At 40.7% G+C, this 21,441-nt stretch overlaps 1 protein-coding gene and 2 long non-coding RNA genes across 4 annotated transcripts in view; 1 reads left to right on the forward strand and 2 right to left on the reverse strand.

Moving 5' to 3' along the window:
• Positions 1–1,855: 1,855 nt before the first annotated feature.
• On the reverse strand, positions 1,856–4,504 carry LOC307221810. Its single transcript, XR_013841541.1, has 2 exons — positions 3,824–4,504; positions 1,856–3,445 (listed from the first exon to the last, which is right to left on the reverse strand). It is a non-coding gene; the product is annotated as an uncharacterized lncRNA (long non-coding RNA).
• Positions 4,505–8,152: 3,648 nt separating this feature from the next.
• Positions 8,153–21,441, reverse strand: part of LOC307200864 — a 345,619-nt gene continuing 332,330 nt past the window's right edge. The window contains exon 2 of the long non-coding RNA XR_013832459.1: positions 8,153–8,660. This is a non-coding gene — a long non-coding RNA (uncharacterized lncRNA). The remainder of the gene's footprint in view (positions 8,661–21,441) is intronic.
• Positions 11,509–21,441, forward strand: part of FBLN5 (fibulin 5) — a 70,848-nt gene continuing 60,915 nt past the window's right edge. Inside the window, exons 1-2 of one of the 2 annotated variants that reach the window (XM_079948924.1) lie at positions 11,509–12,271; positions 15,215–15,269. In XM_079948924.1, the coding sequence (XP_079805050.1) occupies positions 12,177–12,271; positions 15,215–15,269 (150 nt within the window). In that variant the 5' untranslated portion in view covers positions 11,509–12,176. The remainder of the gene's footprint in view (positions 12,272–15,214; positions 15,270–21,441) is intronic. The other variant, XM_079948925.1, reaches the window with a different exon arrangement.

The following is a 21,441-nucleotide window of genomic DNA, read 5'->3' on the forward strand; positions in this document are numbered from 1 at the left end:
ACTGCCTTGGCTCAAGTAGTTTGATAAAATATTTTTGTCTTGTGCACATGGCTATTTGTGCTAGAATGTGGGTGCATATCAGAAATGCACATCTGATTAAGAGTGAAGCAGGACAGATAATAACGTATTGCACGTGGATACATGGCCATGGGTGTCAGTTGGATACACATTTGAATCAGTATGTAGACACTTTTTCACACCTGTCAACTGTGTGTGCATTAGGCACATCCATAGTTTGCCACAAGTAATCGCAAATAATTATGAACAACAGGAGCTGGATCAGGTTGTATATCTGAGTCAACTTTGATGTGGCCTCATTTCAAGATCAATGGGTGAATATTGTAGTAACAGTTACCAATGAATGGTAGATTTTTGCATTAAGTATCTGCAGACTTGGCAAAAACTGAAAGGTAACACAGCCTTATGCAGTAAAAATGTCAGTAAGAGCACCCCAACTGTTAATATCAGATTGATCATCTTGAAGATATGGTAAGATCATATCTAGGACTACATCAGCATGAGGTGAATTTTGCAATTTGTTGGTCTACATAGTGTATAAATGATAATTTAAAGGCAAAGCCACACACACTTAGTTCGAAATGGCCTTAGTGAATTAGGCTAATCAGAACGTGAGTTTAGTAACTTGCTACAAAGTCCTTAAAGATGTTTGTCTCATATGCATGCCATGCAGATGAACTAGTGCAGTGAAAGTAATTGCACATTCTTATTTTGCCAGTGGCATTGATAAACTGTTTAGCTGTATAAACTAGGTTGCACTTGCTTGTGAAAAGTATTTCCCTGGTACTGTTGCAAATTAATACTGTTCTAAGTGGAAGTTTGGGGAACACTTCTTCTCTTCGCTTCATTGTGTTTACATTAGTGATCACTGGATCTAGTCTTCCATCCACAAGTCATTGTTCAGTTTCATTACTCAATGGCTTATGCAGGTACCAGTTCACAAAACTGCTGTGTATGAAGGATGGAGAGAAAGACCCTCAAATCTAGGGGTGTACCAAGTTATGTGCCAGGCAGCAGCATTCTAAAAATGCACATGAATACAAAATGGTTTCAAGGCTCTAAAACTGCAGATAAGATTATTGAAGTTCATTCTGTGGAGAAAGTTCGCAGACTCCTATTTCTCTCCTACCTAAAATATTAAAAATGTGTCATGATCCCTTTTCATTCCTTTCAACTGAAGGAGTGCACAAAGGCTATAAACCTCTGGCAGAATGGTAAAAGGGCTGGTCTTCTAGTCACTTTGTGAATTTTATTAAACTATATACATGTTTAGTGATAAATTAAAGGGGCAGGGAAAGAGGTCAGTTGGTACTTGATACTTGATAGCAGGAGGGAAAGATAAAGGGGTTGGGGGAATAGAAGATGAGTTTGGGACAAAACTGTTGACCAACAGATACAGAATTATATTTGCCTTGTTCAAAGCAGGCATCCTCTTGTTGCATTATAATGTAGTTTGCAAAGGAATTATTTTTAAAAAAATACCTATTTGAAAATTCATGAAAATGAAGAAGGTGGCTTCAACAAAGGCTATGAAGTCGAACAGTGTTAAAATTTTCACCCACCCAAATGGTTAAAAACCAGGTGCTCTTTAGTGTAGTAAAACCTCTTCAGCAACACAGTTCTGGACTGGAGGGCTCAAGAGGAACAAAAGGTGGTTGTGAATTGCATATCATCCCAACCTTTCACAGATAAAAATATGAATTCCTTGTGTATTTTCAACACCCCTGTTCCCATACTGATGATTGTACCTGTCTTATCTGCTGCATGTTGAATTAATCTACTCTGCAGTAGCTCCTCTGATTTAAAAGCAGAGGGCATCTGGTACAAAAAGTATTCCTTTTTTTAAAAAACAAGTTTTTATTGTTAAGATAATTCATCATTAATACACATATATTACAAATATACAAACATACATTTCACACAATCCTTAAAAGTGTTCAAACATACTTACACTCAATCCCACAAATAATTCCTTTTCCCATCACCATCCACCACCCTCACCCCACCTTGGTGTTGGACTTCCAATCTACTCAATTGCAATTTCTTTCCACTTCTATTACTTTCTTTCACACACCTTTAACCTAATTTCATACTTCTTTTTCTATTACACATTGTTATCCATCTTATTTAGTATTTCAGTATTTGAAATGGAACTTGTTTATTCTAATAGGAGTTCTGATTTTTCGATATGGTTTTGCAAGTATCTTTTAAACACTTTCCAGTCCCTATCTATCGTCTCTTTTGAGATCCTTCCAATTTCTCCCATTGTTTTGGATATATTGTAGTACTCCAATAATTTGGCAAGCCACTCTATTTTTGTCGGTACAATACCACTTTTCCAATTTTTCGCAATCAATAGCCTTGCGGCTACTGTTGCGTATAAATATAAGGTCTTGTCTTCTTCCTTTAGGCTTCCTGGTACTATTCCCAATAGAAAACCTTCTCTTGTTTTCCTAAATGAATATGTGAACTTTTTTTTCATTTCGCTATATATTGTTTCCCAAAATTGTTTGATGTTTAAACAATTCCACCATATATGTATCATAGTAGCTTTTCCAGTGTTGCATCGCCAGCAGACATCGCTACAATTTTTATTCATTTTTGCTGTTCTTTCAGGCGTTAAATACCATCTATGTTGTATTTTGAGGTAATTTTCTTTCAATATATAACACATGGTGAATTTCATATCTTCTTTCCACAATTTTTCCCATTGTTCAGACATAATATTTTTCCCAATATTTTGTGCCCATTTAATCATGGATGCTTTAACCAATTCATCCTTTGTTTCCTACTCTAAGATCAGATTATACAATTTAGATATATTTTTTTATTTTTCTTGTATTAAGTATTTATCGAATTTTGATATTTCTTTTTCAAATCCTAACTTTTTGTCTTTCGCTAATCTATATTTAATTTGAATATATTGGAACCAATCACTAATATGAGCTTTAATTTCTGTATAATCCTTTAATTCCAATTCTCCGTTTTCTTCCTTTAATACAATTTTATAGGTAGCCCAATTTTCTTTCATATTTAATTTTTTTTACTGTGACAATTTCTGCCGGTGATGCCCACCAGGGAGTTTTTGGTTCTAGGAGTCTTTTATATTTCTCCCATATTTTATATATAGACTTTCTGACTATATGCCCTAGGAAGCCTTTATATACTTTGACTTTTTCATCTATTAGATAGGCATGCCATCCAAATCTCGTCTCTACTCCCTCTAAATCCAATACATCCGAGTCATCTAATTTGATCCATTCTTTTAGCCAGGTCAGACTCACCACATCATGATATAACTCCATGTCAGGGAGGCCAAATCCTCCTCTCTCCTTATCTATCATTATTTTGTGTTTTATTCTTGGCTTTCCCCCTGACCATACGAATTTAGCCAAATCTCTTTTCCAATTATTAAAACATTTATCTCCTCCTAGTATTGGGATACGGGACGCAGGTGGCGCTGTGGGTTAAAGCCTCAGCGCCTAGGACTTGCCGATCGAAAGGTCGGCGGTTCGAATCCCTGCGGCGGGGTGCGCTCCCGCTGCTCGGTCCCAGCGCCTGCCAACCTAGCAGTTCGAAAGCACCTCCGGGTGCAAGTAGATAAATAGGGACCGCTTACCAGCGGGAAGGTAAACGGCGTTTCCGTGTGCGGCTCTGGCTCGCCAGAGCAGCGATGTCACGCTGGCCACGTGACCCGGAAGTGTCTCCGGACAGCGCTGGCCCCTGGCCTCTTGAGTGAGATGGGCGCACAACCCCAGAGTCTGTCAAGACTGGCCCGTATGGGCAGGGGTACCTTTACCTTTACCTTTTAGTATTGGGATACTTTGAAATAAAAACATCATCCTTGGTAATATGTTCATCTTTATTACCGATATTTTCCCTAGTAAGGAAAGATTTAATTTCCCCCATACTTGCAAATCATTTTTTATTTCATTCCATGTTTTCCCAAAGTTCTCATTACTTAAATCTATAGTGTTTGTTGTTAAATTTATTCCAAGATACCTTATTTTCTTTTTAATTTCCAATCCTGTAATTTCTTGTAATTTCACTTTATCTTTTTCTTCCATATTTTTCACTAATATTTTGGTTTTCCCATAGTTTAATTTGAATCCTGCTAACCTGCCATATTCGTTTATGCATTCCAATATTCTAGGTGTACATTGTAGGGGATTTTCTGTTGTGATCATAACATCATCTGCAAAGGCTCTTAACTTGTATCTTTTTTCACCAACTGCTATTCCTCTTATTTGGTTGTCCTGCCTTATATTTTTTAATAGAACCTCTAATACTATTATAAATAACATTGGGGATAGGGGGCATCCTTGTGTTGTACCTTTAAAGATGTTGATTTCTTCTCCAAACTCTCCATTAATAATAATTTTTGCTTTCTGTTGCTTATATATTGCATTTATACCTTTTTGGAATTTTTCACCTAGACACAATTCTTTTAATAGTTTTTTCATAAATTCCCATGAGATTTTATCAAAAGCCTCCGCATCGATTGAAATCAGGGCTGCTTGTTTATCTCTTCTTACTTGTAGATATTCCATTATGTCGATTATATTTCTAATATTATCCTTTATTTGTCTACCTTCCACAAATCCAGCCTGATTGTTATGTACTATTTTTCCTATAATTTTTTTCAACCTGTTAGCCAATAATCCTGCATAAATTTTATAATCCGAATTTAACAATGAAATGGGTCTATAATTTGAGACAGATTCCAAATCCATACCTTGTTTTGGCAGGAGCGTTATATACGCTTGAGTCCAAGAGTCTGGAATATTCCCCTTCTCTACTGCTTCCTCTATTACTTCTTTTAGTGGGTCGATTAATTCATTTAACATTTCTTTGTAGTATTCTGCTGGTATGCCATCTGGACCTGGGGATTTCCCTATTTTTAATTTTTGAATTGATTCCTTAATTTCTACAGTTGATATTGGTTCATTTAATAATTTATGGTCTTCTTCTGCTATCTCTATCAATTTATTTTTCTTTATATATTCCTCTATTTCTTCAATTGGCACTTCATCTTTTTGATATAATTTTTTGTAATATTTTTCAAATTCTTTTTTAATTTCTGTCATATCACTTATTGTCCTCTCTTGTACTTTTATTTTATTTATTAATTTTTCATTTCTTTGTTTCTTTAATTGCCAGGCAAGGATCTTGCCTGGTTTATTTGCCCTTTCAAAATTTTTATATTTCCAAAATTTGATTTGTTGTTCTACCTCCTGTTCTATAATTTTATTATATTCTACGCTCAGTAATTTAATTTCTTGATTTAATCTCTATTTTTGCTTGCATAGGCCAATTTTCCTTCCTTTTAATTTCTTCTAAAAGCTCCCTTTTTTTTCCTTTTTATATGCTATTGAGTTTTGTTGTATGAAATACCCCCTAAAAACTGCCTTCCCAGCATCCCACACTGTTTTAGCATCTGTCCCTTTCCTCCAATTATTTTCAAAATATTCCTTCATCAACTTTCTGGCTCCTTGTATTACTTTTTGGTTTTTTAATAAGAAAACATTCATTCTCCACCTTTTTTCCCTTTCTCGTCTTTTCCTTTAAGAGTTAATGATACTGGATTGTGATCTGTAAGTGTTTTTGGTAATATTTTGGCATTCTCTGCTTCAATTGTCATATCCTTAGTAATCCATATACTGTCAATTCGACTATACACATTTTTTGGTTCTGAGAAATATGTGAACTCCTTTTCGACAGGATATTTATATCTCCATACATCCACTAAATCAAAAATGTTTACCATTTCCACAAAGCTTTTTGGCAGCTTCCCTTCATTTCCCTCCCTCTTCTTCTGCGATCTATCCAGTTCTGGTTCCATTACTCCATTTAAATCCCCTAACACAATAATTCTCATATCTATATATTCCATTAATAATGATCTTACTTTAACATAGAATTCTGATTTTCTTTTATTTGATCCATAGATTCCCGCTACCACAATTTGTTCCCCCTCTAGTGATATTTTGACTATTACAATCCTCCCCTCTTTATCTTCATATAACAATTCTGGTTCATATTTGCTTTTAACATACATTACAACCCCCCTCTTTTTTCTTACATCAGATGCGATGAATTCTTCCTCTAACTTTGGTTTTACCAATAGTCTTTTATGCTTAGTATTGATGTGGGTTTCTTGTAAACAAGCAAGGTCCCACTTCTGCCTCTCTAAAAACGTTCTATTTTCTGCCTCTTCCTCCTATTATTTACACCATTTACGTTCCAAGATAACAATTTACTGTATTTTTTGCTCTATAAGACTCACTTTTTCCCTCTTAAAAAGTAAGGGGAAATGTGTGTGCATCTTATAGAGTGAATGCAGGATGCGCAGCTATCCCAGAAGCCAGAAGGGCAAGAGGGATTGCTGCTTTCACTGTGCAGCGATCCCTCTTGCTGTTCTGGCTTCTGAGATTCAGAATATTTTTTTTCTTGTTTTCCTCCTCCAAAAACTAGGTGCGTCTTGTGGTCTGGTGCGTCTTATAGAGCGAAAAATACGGTAAATTTCATTCTTTATTAGTTAAAAAATTATAAAGTTAGTGGAAAGAGTTTAAATTATCTGCAGTCGTAAAGGAGAATGGTTTTGTAATAGTTATTGGTCTGATTATTTACCACTGGCGTAGTTCTTTATCCTTCCACCCTTTGCTGAGCTCTTTCTTCTTCTTCCGCCTCATCCAATAGCTCTCCCTTTCTTCCTTCCTCATTTCTTCCTACGCTTTGTCCTCCTCCTAATTCTCCTCAATACTTCCTCCAAAACATATCTGCTTCCTCAAATGTCTCAAATCATCTTCTTTTTCCTTTGAAGATGAAGGAAATCCCCACTGGGTATTCCCATCTGAAGGATATTGATTTGGCCTTTAGTGCTTTTGTTAGAAATTGGAATTGCTGTCTCTTTTTTATCAGCCTGGGTGGGACCTCCCATAAAATTATTATTTCCTTTCCATCTATGGTTAATTTGTTCTTACTCTTTGCTTGGAGGATCTTATCTTTCATCCAATTCGATGTGAATACAATGATGCAGTCTGCCAGCCATTTGTTCATTTTTACTTTCCTTGAGTTCACTCTGAAGATTTTCTCTGTTCTATTATGTCTTTTTCCTGTAAATGTAGCCACCTTGCTAAGGTTTCAGTCATCTTCCAAATATCCTCCTTCTCCTCTTCTGGAACATTTCTGAATCTCAAGGTCTTCTCTTTAATCTGCATCTGCATCATTGCTAGCGCATCCCCAGTAGCTTCCTGGATTGCTTTTTGTTCTTCCATCTCCTTTTTCGATTTGTCCATTTCATTTCTTTTCTTTGTTCCCTTTGTTCTTTGCTAATTTTCTTCACCATCTCTTCCATTTGTTGATTTTTATTCTTAATTTCTTGTACTTTCTTATCTGTCTCCTTCATTCCTTCTAAGACTTCTGTTAATTTTTCCTTTATTTCTTCATTTTCTTTTTCATTTTTTTCATTGTGTTTTCTAATTTTTCTAATTTCCCATCAATTGTATTGATTTTTTCTTCCAACTCTCTTCTCAATCCTCCTAGGTCCAATTTCAAACTAATAATTACCTCCCTCAAATCCATTTCTTCAAGGCCTGAGTTTCTTCTTAATTGTTGCTGTTGACTTCCAGTTCCAGTCATCTGTTTTTTAATTGCATGAGACATTTTGCGTTCTCTTTTTCAACCACCAGGTGTCCTTCTATTGTTTCAATTTTCCTTTTGTTTTCCTTTTGTTTCCTGCTTTTCCTAATTTGTCCACTGGGTGTCACTGTTCTTATTTACTCAGCTTGCCAGCTTCTGCCCTCCTTTAATCCTCTCTTTCACTATTATGTCTTCGTCACTTCCTCCTTCTTCCTCCTTCCTCCTTCTTGATGATTACTCAGCATCTTCAGACCCTCAACGCCATCTTATCTTATCTGTTAAATTCCCCTCCTTTCCCCCACAGCGTTCCTTATTCCATTGTCCTTATCTTTCCTTCAAGGACATTCAGTTTCAAAGCAGCTGCTTTATTCCGCCCAGCTCCAACAACAGGCAGCCTGCACCGCTTTGCACTTTGTAGTAAGTCCGTTTCAGATAGTGTGCTTTTCAAATAGTTTAATTGCAATCTGAGTGATTTCTTTACACTCTCTCCATATTTTTTTCTGTTCTTCTGTCTTCCCTTTACTTTTGTGGTAGCATTACTTCTCCTCCGCTATTTTTACTCTTTATCTTGTTTTGGGTTTACTTGCTCCGTGAGGGATCCCCCCCCCCCGAGTTCCCTTTCCCCCCCTTGTCTTATTTCCTTTTAGGTTTTATTGCTGCTGCTACCACTTTACGTTTATTTTAATATAGAAATAGAGATTTTACCATCTTGTCGCTGCTTCAGTGATGTGAGGCTTTTCACCGGTCTGTTTGATGTTCTTCTCTGTGCCTGGATTCCCCCCCACACACACACACACCTCAGCCGTTTTTTTCTTTTGGCGAGGGGTGCCGGGACTCCAAAAAGACAGTGCTGAAGTTCCTTTGGCTTGAGCTTCCTTCCAAGCCTTTTCAGGGGTCGTTTAGCCAAACGTTGCCCCTCACAGTACCAGTGTACGCCCCAACCTGCTTACTGCAGTCAGAGCTCACACTGTTGCAGCTGTGGTAAAAGCTGAAGTGCATTCCTGTCCTATGATATCTATACCAAAATAAATCTCATGAGTTGTAGCATAAGAAATTATAGTCTGTGCGCTACTTGGTGCCTCGACAACACAATCCTTTTTTGCTTTCTACTCAGATGTAAGCCCCATTAAGTTCAGTGGGGCCCAGATAGTTCGTTTTAAGATTCCAACCTTAGGCTCAATGGCTGTGCATTTATGCATATATAGATTAGAGACACTATGTATCTGTTCTCTTCCCAGATTGAATATCTAGCAGTTTTCATGCACAAGCTTATGCAAGGTGCACATACACTCTCCAAAAGGCAAAAACGCTGTTGTAGTCCAAGCACCTGCTTAGCTGAAGGAGTTGCCAGAAGGAGGCGTACAAGCCAAGGAACCACCTAACCATCTTAGGTACTGCACTCCAGATTTGTTTGATTTTTAACATAATTTTTATTGAGTTTTCCATATTTCATTACAATTTCATTACACAAATCCATAACTTAAAACATTGCTCACACAAAGCACCGACCTCCTTCCCACCCTCTTTCTGACTTTCAAACATCTTTACCAATTCTTCGCATTTCTATAGCCACTTTTTTACCTTATATCTACTTTTGACGTTCGCCTCCTTATATGTAAAACAGCTCCTTATTTTCACATTACCAAGCATTTCAACTCAGACCTACAAACCTTTTCAAATGTTTACAATTTTCTTTCATATAAAATATAAATTTGCTCCAGTCCTTTTGAATCCACTCCAGATTTGTGTAGGGTTTACTCCTTAGCCTTTTCTTCTCCCACAAGGCAGCAGAATTTTCAGATCAGTTTTCCTTCTCCTAGATGGACTAGCTTTGCAGGTTGATGAGCCACATCTGCCCCTCATTTCCCTCTACATTACATGCAGAACTCACCTTCTTGACCACTGAACCCACTATTGGTCTCGTCCACTCAATCTGCAGAAGCCTGTCTTCATCACATGCAGGGGAACCTCTCTAACTCCAGAGGGTTTGAGAACCATTGGCTCACTTCACCTGCTTTAGCTGGCCACTGAAAGCCATTTCCCGAGATGTGGCCACTATCGCATGCTGACAACTTCTAGGAGCCACAGGTGAGCTCCATGCAGGGTGGGGGCCAAAGGTGAACAAACCATCCCAGAAGGTGCATAGTGTGTCGCTCACCAGTGGTACTACCCCTCCCCTGATATCCCATACACCCCAGGAAGGTATCATAGAGCAAGCAAAGAAGTGGTGAGAATCTGTATCTTACAAAAAATACTGCAAAACAGAATTCAGATTGCATTTTAGCAGTCAAAGTTCAACCAGTGTGGGAACAGTGGATTAATTTGATATTGTATACTTAATATTAGCTATAAACCTTCAGCATAGGATGGACTAGAAGCTTTTATTCTAGTTTATTTATAAAAGTTTATTCAGTCAGACTACAAACACGAATGGGACTTGGCTTGCCGTTTATGCGGAGTCAGTATAGTCTCTTATCTGAAAATCCATTCAATTTGCACTTATCTCTGAACTTCATATAGTTTCTGGAATAATGAATTTTAAAAGGATATGGGTACATTGCCAACATTACGATAAACAATAAAAAAACCCACACCAAATAGTGATTTAAAACAACACTATATCATATTGCAGACAGCAGTTAAAACAAACAATGCAGAAATATCATTAAATTATTGGCCCAAAGCCTGTTTGTTTTTGTTTTTTTAAGTATTTACATGTTTCTTGAAAGCAGGTAAAGGTTTATTAATAGTTAAACTATTCAGGCAAGTTTATGAGACAATGGCCACCTAAGGACCACCATTAGTCTAAAAGGAGAAGAGACTGCCCTTTGGGCAAATGAGTGGAATTTTTGCCCTCTAACAAGCTGCTACTAGGAAAGGCAATAGGCAGTGCTAGAAGCAGGCAGCAGCTAAAGACAGAGCCATTTTTGCTTGATTCCAAGGCTGTGACTCTGGGAGAGGCAAGACCTTCTAGGTCCGGATGTTAATGCTGTGAGCCCCCCACCCCAAATCTTAGGCACAAGTTGTATATTTGTGTAGATAAACTATATATCATAACTATATATCATTCCAAGGAAACCAAACCCTGGGAAAGTGTCCGGAACCCCTCAGAGGCTGGGATGGCATGCAACAATACATAGAAAGCAGCCATATACTGTCTAGTGCAGTATTGCCTATATACCTTGTGAAATATGGACCACTTATAAACGCCATCTCCAACTCCTCGAAAGATTCCATCAACAGTGTCTCCAAAAAAAATTGCACATCACTTGGGAAGACAGGAAACAAATGCCAGTGTACTGGAAGAAGCAAAGATCACCAGTGTCGAAGCAATGATTCTTCAATATCAACTTCGCTGGACTGGTCATGTTGTTCGGATGCCTAATTATTGTCTTCCAAAGCAACTACTCTATTCTGAACTTTAAAATGGAAAAAGAGGTTTAAAGACTTTCAAGGCAAATCTTTAAAAATGTAGTATATAACCAACAACTGGGAAACACTGGCCTGTGAGCGCTCCAATTGGAGAACAGCCTTTACCAAAGGTGTCGTGGGCTTTGAAGATGCTCAAACTCAGAACACAAGGGAGAAACACACTAAGAGGAAGGCACACTTGGCAAACCCTCACCATGATCAACTCCCGCCTGGAAACCAATATCCCCGCTGTGGAAGAACGTATGGATCCAGAATTGGCCTCTACAGTCACTTACGGACTCACTTTTAAAACCATATTTATGGAAGACAATCTTACTCAGCTATGAGTGATCGCCGAAGAAGAAGAAGAAGAAGAAGAAGAAGAAGAAGAAGAATTTATTTGTATTTATTTACTATGTTTTGCTATTACATTTTCATTCTACCTTTCCTCCAAGGAACTCAAGGAAGGAATTCATTCTTTGCCCATCAGATGGTTGAAGCTCTCTTTGGTATATTTGGTCGGCAACAAATTGTTTAGGAAGGGATAAGATAATGAGACATAAGCAAGATTAGTTCTTGAGGACGTCTTTCTATCTGCCCCATGGCAGTACTGCTGTTCCTCCTGTGGCATGCTCCTCAGTAACATTTGCAGCGGGAAAGGCTTCCCTTCAAACTGTCAGCGGTTTTTTTTTTTAATCCTGGCAGGCTCCTCAGGAGTGTTGTGAGGAGTCTAGCCAGTTGGTGAGCTCTCTAATCTAAAACAGCTGTCCCCAGACTGAGGCCTCCCATTTGCATTGTTTAACATACTTAGAAAATGAAGTGTTCATTTTTAACATTCCTCCTCCAATTGGTTTAATGCTGAATTACAGAAGAGAACTAAGCAAAACCAGGTGCTTTTGCTGTATTCTCTCCAGTGTCTAAGGAGGAGCAGATCTCTCCTTCTCCCTTCACTCTTCTCCCCTCCTTCCTTCCCTCCCTCCCTCCTCCTCCTTCCTTCCTTCCCTCTTTCTCTCTCTCTCTCTCTCCTTCTGCTTCTCTATGATTTTGGGTCTTTCATTCTGTGGAATATAAATGATGGCAGGACTAACGTTCTGGCAAAAGGTTTAATGTGCAAAACTATTTTTCAGCTATTCAGCTGTGCACACATTATTTTCCCCGCTCAACTTTTTTCTTCAGTTTTGGACATGACAGGATTAAAAAGGTAGGTCCTATGCACTCTCTCTCTCTCCCTCTCTTAGTGTTTACTGAATGCAAACCTTGCTTAATAGCTGATGTCTCTTCTCCTATCATGTTTGCTAAAACTGTATGTAAACTAACAGGAGGGAGAGCGGGGAAACAGACTATTTTGTAGCATGATGTATACTACATCTACCAATATCCTTTGCACTCTTTTCTGCCCTTGATAGCTGCAGTAACTCATAGAAAATGTGGATCTTAAAGGGGGTTTCCCCCCTGTGCAAACATGTATAAAAAAATTTATTGATTTCTTCGTTCACTATTATTTAACTGCTATTGCATCTGGTGGCTAAGCCAGCCTCTCCAGCTGATAAATGTGACAGATCTCTTGAGAATAGCTGTCTGGAAGAAGTGATAGGGATTGTAAATAAAGTAAACCTGGAAACATGACACTGAAGCGATATACAGAAATTCAGGGATTTGTTGTTGATGAAGAAGATTATATCACTCTCCCTGTAAATGGTGCTTTACAGAGGAGGCCAAACAAAAAAAGTCAGGTCTCTACCCCAAGGAGCTTGCAATGTAAATTTTGAATGGGAAAAAATGACAGAGGGAGGAAGAGGAAGGCAAGAGGTGAATAATATGCACAAGGTCAGTTACATGCAGCTAGGAATTAAGCCAAATCCTTAATCTTGCTGTTGACTGGTGACTCTGAAACCTCTTTCTGCTTCCACCCTCAAAAGTGTTGATGAGCAGAGCTTTATGTGTTCCACTTTCAGTACAGAGGAACAGAGCTCCTTCAGGGCCATTTAAGCAAGAAAGGTCTAACTCTGAATACCAGTTGCACCAGCAAAGGAAGGATTTTGCCTTCATGTGCTGCTTGCAGGTTCCATGGGTGCATCTGGTTGGCCATGGTGGCAAACTGGGCTAGATGGAACTTGTGTCTGACCCAGCAGTCATCTTCCTATGTTATATTTGCAAGTGTGCTTGTTCTAATGTGTGGATGTAACCAACATGAGGTCACAAACAGGTGTGCCATATACTGGTATATTCATCAGGGATCCAGGATTGCCCAGTTACTTGTACACTCTCATTGGCAAACCCAGGTTTGCTGCTTTGTAATATGAGCAACAGCTTGATTTCCTTCTACTTGTGCTACAGAATGAATCTGCACTTGGGTGTGCATTTTTGAAGTTGGACTACCTCTCTGGAAAGCTTCCAGGAGCTCCATAGACAAAGTTCAGCATTGAATGACAGATGACATAGCACTAGGCAGTGTCTCTGGAGAACAATTCTAGTTTTCTATGACTGAAAGGCCTGCCAAGCAAGCAAACATCTGCCTGCACAGGATTACCAATGGAGGGATTTGCTTGTTTTTTGTGTGCTTTGTTTCTGAATCATGTTCTGAAGGGCTTGAGAAGTTGCTGTCAGAATTAAAAACAGCATTGTTTGCCTCCTCTGTAATATGCAGAGAGAACAAAATATGCTGTTAGCATCCACTTGTGCTTTGGGAAACTCTGGGAGCGGCAATGAAGAAAGTTTTCTTTGAAGCACTGGCCTTCCTAGAAAATGTTTTAAATCAAATCCCCCACAAATAGTTAAATAGACATAGAAGCTATATATTAATAAAGGTGCAATCAACCAAAAAGTTGTTTTGCACAAGCACCATTAAACTACCACGCTCTCTCATACATCAAATTTCAATGGGGCTTGTACTAAAAATCATGATGGATTATGTCAGCTAATGTAAACAAGTTGCTTTCCTGGAAAGTAGATCACACAAATACGGTATGAACTAAAGTTCAAGAAACTTTATGTTGAGAGACTGAGAGATTATATGACAACAAATCTACAGAAATAATAATGTTCACATTTTAAACATTTGATTTCCAAGGCATAGGGACGGCTGTATTTTAAGTATTCAAAAATAGTCAGCACTCTTATACCACTTTAAAAGTCATGGCTTCTTCCAAAGAATCCTGGGGACTGCAGCCTGTTAAGAGTGCTGAGAAGTGTTAGGAGAGCCCTTACAGAGTTACAATTCCCATCACCCTAATGATCAATTGTAATGATGAGCTGTACCTTTGAAGAGTTGGCATCCAGCACCCAAACACAGGACAGATATTAACCTGGCGATTCTCAAACTGTGTGCCATCTGAAAGTGTGCTATAAAATTAGGGGTTCTTTTAAGTATAGACTTAACATGAAAGGCAGCATGAGGTTTCACTAACTCTAGTGGAAGACCAAAAAGACAAAACAACAAACAGAGGACAGCAACTCCCTGCTAGCTGCAAGATCACACAGCTCAAATTCTCTACAGATGGGCAACCTGTAGCCCCTGTGGATGGTTTTGTAGTATCATCCCATCACCCCATGCTATCTGGGGTTAATGGGAGCTGGATCCCCATCATCCCATGCTATCTGGGGCTAATGGGAGCTGGAATCCAACAATGTCTTGAAGGACCACAGTTTCCCCACAGTTTCTGCCTAGACCCAACAACCAGGAGATGACCCTTAAAGATACAGCAACTATATTTTAAAGAACTGTTCAATAGGCCACAGGCTCCTCCTAAATGCTTCTTTCGTAGGCGGCTGTGTATTACTTGACTCAGTGAATGTTTCACTGCCCTGCTCTGCTATTCTTCTGTTGGAAGTGGGTAATTTAGCCAGAGTGGCCAATTTTGCTGTGTTGTGCAATCACACCTGATGCAGAGAAAGACAGCATTACTTACCCTCAGAGGAAGTGGACATTACAGTCAGGACAGACCTTTGTAGGCAAAAGCCCAGAGTCTCACTCAGCGGAGAGCAGCCTCAGATGCAGCAGGGCTGGCTTGCCACATATTAAATTCAACAAAGTGATCTCCTCTGGATGCAATGGTGGCTAAGTGCAGTGGGGTCATATCAGAAAACAGGTGGGTTACACATATCACTGTCCTGCATAATGATGAGGTTTATGTTCCTATTGCAGGATAATTACCATTTTCATGGTGGCTGCCTGCCTCTTAAGTCGTGGGAAGACGCAGGTAAGATATGTCAAAAATATTTCAACGTTTTATACAAAGAGATTTCATGACTGTGGACTGCTAAAGAGGAAGACCAGGACACAGTGCAATATTGGATTTGTGTTGCACTGTTGGCTTGGGTCAAGACAGAACCAGAGCCTGACATTTGCATTAGACTTATTCTCTCATTCAACTTGGTGGTGGTGCGGATAATAATAATAATAATAATAATAGTGCTATATGGCCTTTCTAAGAACAAAAATCAATAGTTGCATCAATAAGTAGAAGTTATAGTAAACTGACTTAGAAAAACCATGTAAAAGCCATGTAAAAACTAGTAAGAACCCAGCATTGCTATGCAGAACTTGACTTCAGCTCAACATCTTCTCCACATCCTTATAGATCAGTGATTGAACACATCTCCAGGTTAAAGGCTCAGGTAGTGGCTCATGGGATAGGCCTCACTCTTTCTGAGACCATGGAGAGCTGCTGCCAGCCAGAGTAGACCAGTGGTGGCAGACTGTAGTCCTCTGCAGGCTGTTGGACTCCAGCTCCCATCATCCCCAGCCAACATGGTCAGTGTTGAGGGATTGTGGGAGCTGTAGTCCATCAACATCTGGGGGGCCACAAGTTCCCCACCCTTCAAGTACTAAATCTTGGATTTGATAGACCAATAGTTTGATCTGGTGTAATTCAGTTCCTTATGTCAGCCTACCCAAATCCTAACCAGCTTCATAACAGATTCATCAAAATCGTGCCCCAAAGCCAATCACCTAATAGGCAATGTAGTTAGGGCAGAGGTAATATATACTTCTACAGATATGGTGATCAGGTGAAAAAGAGGGCAGGATTCTGGCACCCAAACAGTTTTGTAGACAAGGGAGTTTCAGCTGCTCCTTTCCACTTTTGCCAGATGGCGGCAAATGTATTTCCTACAAGCGCATCTTCAGGCCAGAATTCCCTGCAACATGAGCTGTGACAAGAGACATACATTGACAGAGAGATTCTTGATAAAACTATTGTCCCTAGAATACAGAAGGCAAAAGCAAATGGCCATTGTTTAATTTAGCTTTAAAATATATAGGAAAACACACTTTAGGCCAGAATTCTAAGGTGTGCAGTGAAACCTAGACAGTAGAGAGTTGGTTGTTTTTTAAAAAAAAAAAAATGAGAGGAGGTCCAGGCCCAGAGGCCTACCATTTGATGAGAATGAATAATAATATGTGACTGCTTTTATTTATTTATTTTTAAGATGGTCTTAATTTTTTTTAGCTGTTAATAATATTTTTAAATGTTTTTATGTGCGATGGTTTGTCTCCAGTCAGTGACATTGGCCTTTTAGCACAAGGAGGTCCACTTGTATGACAGAAGTCCCCTTCCCTCTCATCTGCCTTTGTGCCCCCAACCCCAAACAGTTTGGCAGCATTGGAGGTTGGTCCCCAGAATAGTTTGGAGAGGCACAGGGAGGATAATAGCTAGGGAACTTTCTGTTGCTTATTTTCAACTGTATTGTTTTGCCGCTTTGGTGTTTGCTGCCCTGGGCTCCTCTCAGAGGAACTGCAGGATAATAATAATAATAATAATAATAATAATAATAATAATAATAATAGAACCCTGGTATCGTAGCTGCATAGCTGTCTCTGGGATACTAGGAGCACAGTCTCTCTCTTTTTGGCTCTGAGGAACTGCAAGATGAAACTGAGGAGATGGGGGTAGAGATGGAGATTCTGAGGAGAACTGTAAACAGGACAGAGAGACTGAGGAGATTACAGAGAGGGAATAAAGGATCCATATTGGCAGAAACAGTAGCAACAGTTTATGCCTTTTGCCGTCACATAGAAGCTCCAAGGCCAAGGTGTGTGACAGAATCTGAGGCCTAGCCCTAAAGCCAGCAATAAGTTTGTGAGATTCTGAATGCTCACCTGGCTGACTTGAAAGCTGGGCTCTGCTTTTATTCCGTTGCTTAGAAGTGTTTTAAAAATCATATACTTGCCTAAGCTGTTCCTCTTCATCCCTCACCTCTTCCCTCCTTCCTGTTAAATAAATTCTAGCTGTTGCCTTCCAATTTAAATAATTTGCTCACTAGTTGCTTCACCTACCTATAGTGGACATTTACACATAGCAAAAAAAAAAGAAAAGGATAAAATAGGACACATGTTTTCATAAACATTCCACATGCTACTTTATATGTATAAGATGCAAATTTAGAAATAATTGCTGCAGTTTAATTAGAAATGCATCTGATGTGCATATGTCTGCAGCTCAGTTGGTAAAGCATGAGACTCATAATCCCAGGGTTGTGGGTTCGAGCCCCACATTGGGTGAAAGATGCCTGCATTGCAGAGGGCTGGACTAGATGACCCATATGGTCCCTTCCAACTCTATAGCTCTGTGATTCTGTGACCATGGTGGGGGAGACTGTGACCTACATTGCCTGCTCACTTTTCTGTCCTGATAGAAACTGCTGATAGGCAATTTCAAAGCACCTGTGGCCCATTTTGTGGTTTTTAATCTTGCATATGACATTCTCACAATGAATTCTGGGAACTGTAGTTTCTTGGGAAATGTAGCTCTGTGAGGGGTAAACTAGAGTTCCTAGGATTATTTGGAGGAAACCATGTGCTTTAAATGTACGGTACAGTGGTACCTCGCAAGACGAATGCCTCGCTAGACGAAAAACGTGCAAGACGAAAGGGTTTTTCGTTTCTTGAGTTGCTTCGCAAGACGATTTTCCCTATGGGCTTGCTTCGCAAGATGAAAACGTCTTGCGGGTTTGCTTCCTTTTTCTTAAAGCCGTTAATACCCAGGGAATCCGCGCTCCGCAAGATGAAAAAATCGCAAGACGAAGCAACTTGCGGAATGAATTAATTTCGTCTTGCGAGGCACCACTGTACATTGTCAGCCTTGGACATCAAATATAACAGCAACAGCAACAGCAACAACAACAATAATTCTGGGCAGCTTCCAACAAAGATTAAAAATACATTAAAATGTCACACATTAAAAACTTCCCTGAACAGGGCTGCCTTCAGATGTCTTCTAAATGTCAGGTAGTCTTTGACATCTGATGGGAGGGAGTTCCACAAGGCGGGCGCCACTACCGAGAAGGCCCTCTGCCTGGTTCCATGTAGCTTTGCTTCTTGCAGTGAGGGAACCGCCAGAAGGGCCTCGGCGCTGGACCTCAGTGTCCGGGCAGAACGATGGAGGTGGAGACGCTCCTTCAGGTATACTGGGCCGAGGCCATTTAGGGCTTTAAAGGTCAACACCAACACTTTGAATTGTGCTCGTAAACGTATATATGATGTCTTCCAGTATTATTAAATTTATATGCTGCCCATCTCCTAAAGGTCCCTAGGGCAGCAACAGAGCACTGTCCTCTTGATAGTCCCTCAAAAAAACCACAAAAACCACATGTGCATGGCACAGCTAGGCAAGCTAAGATGCTGGTCCAACACTTAACACACCCCTTGTTATCCTCATCAAGCAGGGTGTTGATGAACACAACCTTCACTGCATTGTCAGGAAATTCTGCTGACTCACACGCATTCATGGATCACACTGGCCCATGAACGCTGTGAACCCAGTTTCCTTGGAACTTGGCAGGCGGGCTGAAGAGTCTTGACTGGTGGGGCAGCTGGCTGAGCTGCTTGCACAAGCTGTCCTCTCAGGGTGGCAATCTCCTGGGCAAAGGCTTGTAGGGCTCAGTAGTCACCGATGATCGCAGCTGCTCCCGCCGCCCCCCAGCACCTTCATCCATTCTGGCACCTTGAGAAGGTGTGGGTTGGATCAAACTGTCCTGGATGTGGGGCTTGGATTTCATTTTCTAGTATAGACTTTATTGCTCAGTTCAGTATGTTGTGGAAGCAAGGCAAGGATCACTAGCGCATGGCTTGGCAACCTAAGATGCTGATCCAACCGTAGAGATGCCTCTTGTATTCCTGTTGCAAAGGAGCAGAGCAGGCATGGCGTTAGCTCAGCAATACACTGGGTCCCGCCATGGCATTGGATTCCTAACCCATGGACTTCTCCCCTGGACCACACAGATGGCACTCAGGGCCTGGCTGCGATCTGGCCCTACCATCTGGGTTCCTCTCCAAAATCATCGTCAGGCATCATATTGAACTCCTCGCATTGTTCACCCCGGTGAGCCCAGCCTCTCCATGATGTCACCATGGGGCTGATGACATTATCCCCCTCCACCCCTTCTCGGCCTTTAGATTTGGGCTTATGTGGAAAACAGTCAGTTCAGGGGCCTGAATATCAACTTCCCAGGACCAATCATCAGGGACATAGCCCTTCTAGTGGATCAGGTATTGCAGGCAGCCGTGGTGCTATCTAAAGTCTAAGATGTGTCACACTTCAAGTTATTCTTCCCACTTGATGTTCACTGGGGGGGGGGCTGCTGTCAGATCAGTATGAGTGTGGTGGAGGGGGCAGGGATAATAAGGGTGGAGAGCCAGAGAAGTAACCAGAATGTGACTAGGTTGATTTGTGCTTCAACGACACAGGACCCAAATCTGAGGCCTTCTAACCTGTGGCTTCACGCTCAGGTGGTCTTTTCCAGGTGGTTAGTGCACATCAGCAGCTTTCATATAAGTGGCCTTGGCTCCTTCTTGTAGCAGCTGGCCTTGGCTCGAGTTCTTGTAGCAGCTGTTGCATAGCTTGCAATTCTTGGACAAAGTCAGTAGCTGAAGCAACCAATAAAGTATGAGTGAAAGGTGCATGGGTGGAATCCATAGCTGGTAAGGAATGGAGTCTATTGAGTAGAGTTCTCGAAGCAGTTGTGTACAAATTTGGGAGTCCAGTGCAAGGGATCAAAATGAGCCGTCTTGCTGAAGCTGTCAACCACCACTAAAATTGTACTGTGGTGCTGAGGTTTGGGTGGTTCAGTGATGAAGTCCATAGAAACCATTTCCCATGGTCCAGTGGGTGTAGAGGGTAGTTACAGGAGGCAGGCCAGCCCACTAGCAGGTGTCACACAATTTTTGTACATTATTGCACCTATTTTTCTACATGGTGGTTTATTTTTGGCCACCAGAATTCACGAGCGACTGTGTGCAGGATTTTATGTTGTCTGAAGTGTCCTGTAGTGGGATTATCATGGTATTGCTTGAGCATTTGGGCTCTAAGTTCTCATGGTGGCACATAGATTGCTTTAGGATGAAAGAATAGTCCACCCTGAACAGAGTAGCCGGTGGAGCTGTCAGCATTAGGGGAAGTTAATTCTTGCATTCCCCCCCCCCTCAACAAAGGGATCTTTGTTGCTCCTTTAAGGACCCCTGACAGTTAAGTCCAGTCTGGGGCTGCGGCGCTCATCTCACTTTACTGGCCGAGGGAGCCGACGTTTGTCTGCAGACAGTTTTTCTGGGTCATGTGGACAGCATGACTAAGCTGCTTCTGGCAAAACCAGAGCAGCGCACAGAAACGCCATTTACCTTCCCGCCGGAGCAGTACCTATTTATCTACTTGCACTTTTTGGCGTGCTTTCGAACTGCTAGGTTGGCAGGAGTTGTCCACTATCAATTGCTCTGGATGAAGGGTTCAGTTCAGGCTCCCACTCTGCTCTGGTGCTGTTGTATTCCAGCTTGCAGGAGAAGGCATCCTCTCATCAACTTTGAGTGCTGAGTATGTTGGTGATCTTGAAATGGAACCAGGTGAAAAACTGTGACCTGTGGAACTGTCTTTGATTTAGTGGCCAGGCAATCCCTAAGATGTGGTGGTCCATCTGGATCTCTATAGTGTGTTGCTGCACCTTGAAAGTGTCTTTGCACCAGATGGTGTGTTCTGTTTGGGCAGGGTTAATTTTGGGGATTAGTACATGTAGGGACAAGCTCCTCCTCCCGTCTCTTCAGCCTGGTAGCCACACCAGAGGCATCAGGTTCCACAGCAAAGGTATGGGACAGATCTGAGTGGTATACGATCAGTTCAGAAACAAAAGGTTCCTTTAGGTGTTCAAAGGCTTTTTGTGTGTCTGCTGTCCACTGAAATGACTTCTTTCCCTTAAGACAATCTGTGAGTGCGGTGGTGGTTTTCAAACCTCCAGTAATCATTAGCAAAGCCAAGGAAGCTTTGCAAGTTTTTGTTTGGCTTTGGGGGACTGCCAGGTTAGCATGCCATGTGTTTGGTATGGGTCCATCTCTACCCCTTGGTGGGAGGTACAGGTATCCAAGGAACTTGATGCTGGAGAGGTCAA

This window comes from Podarcis cretensis (assembly GCF_951804945.1).
Source record: "Podarcis cretensis genome assembly, chromosome: 1".
In the NCBI taxonomy this organism is placed as follows: domain Eukaryota; kingdom Metazoa; phylum Chordata; class Lepidosauria; order Squamata; family Lacertidae; genus Podarcis; species Podarcis cretensis.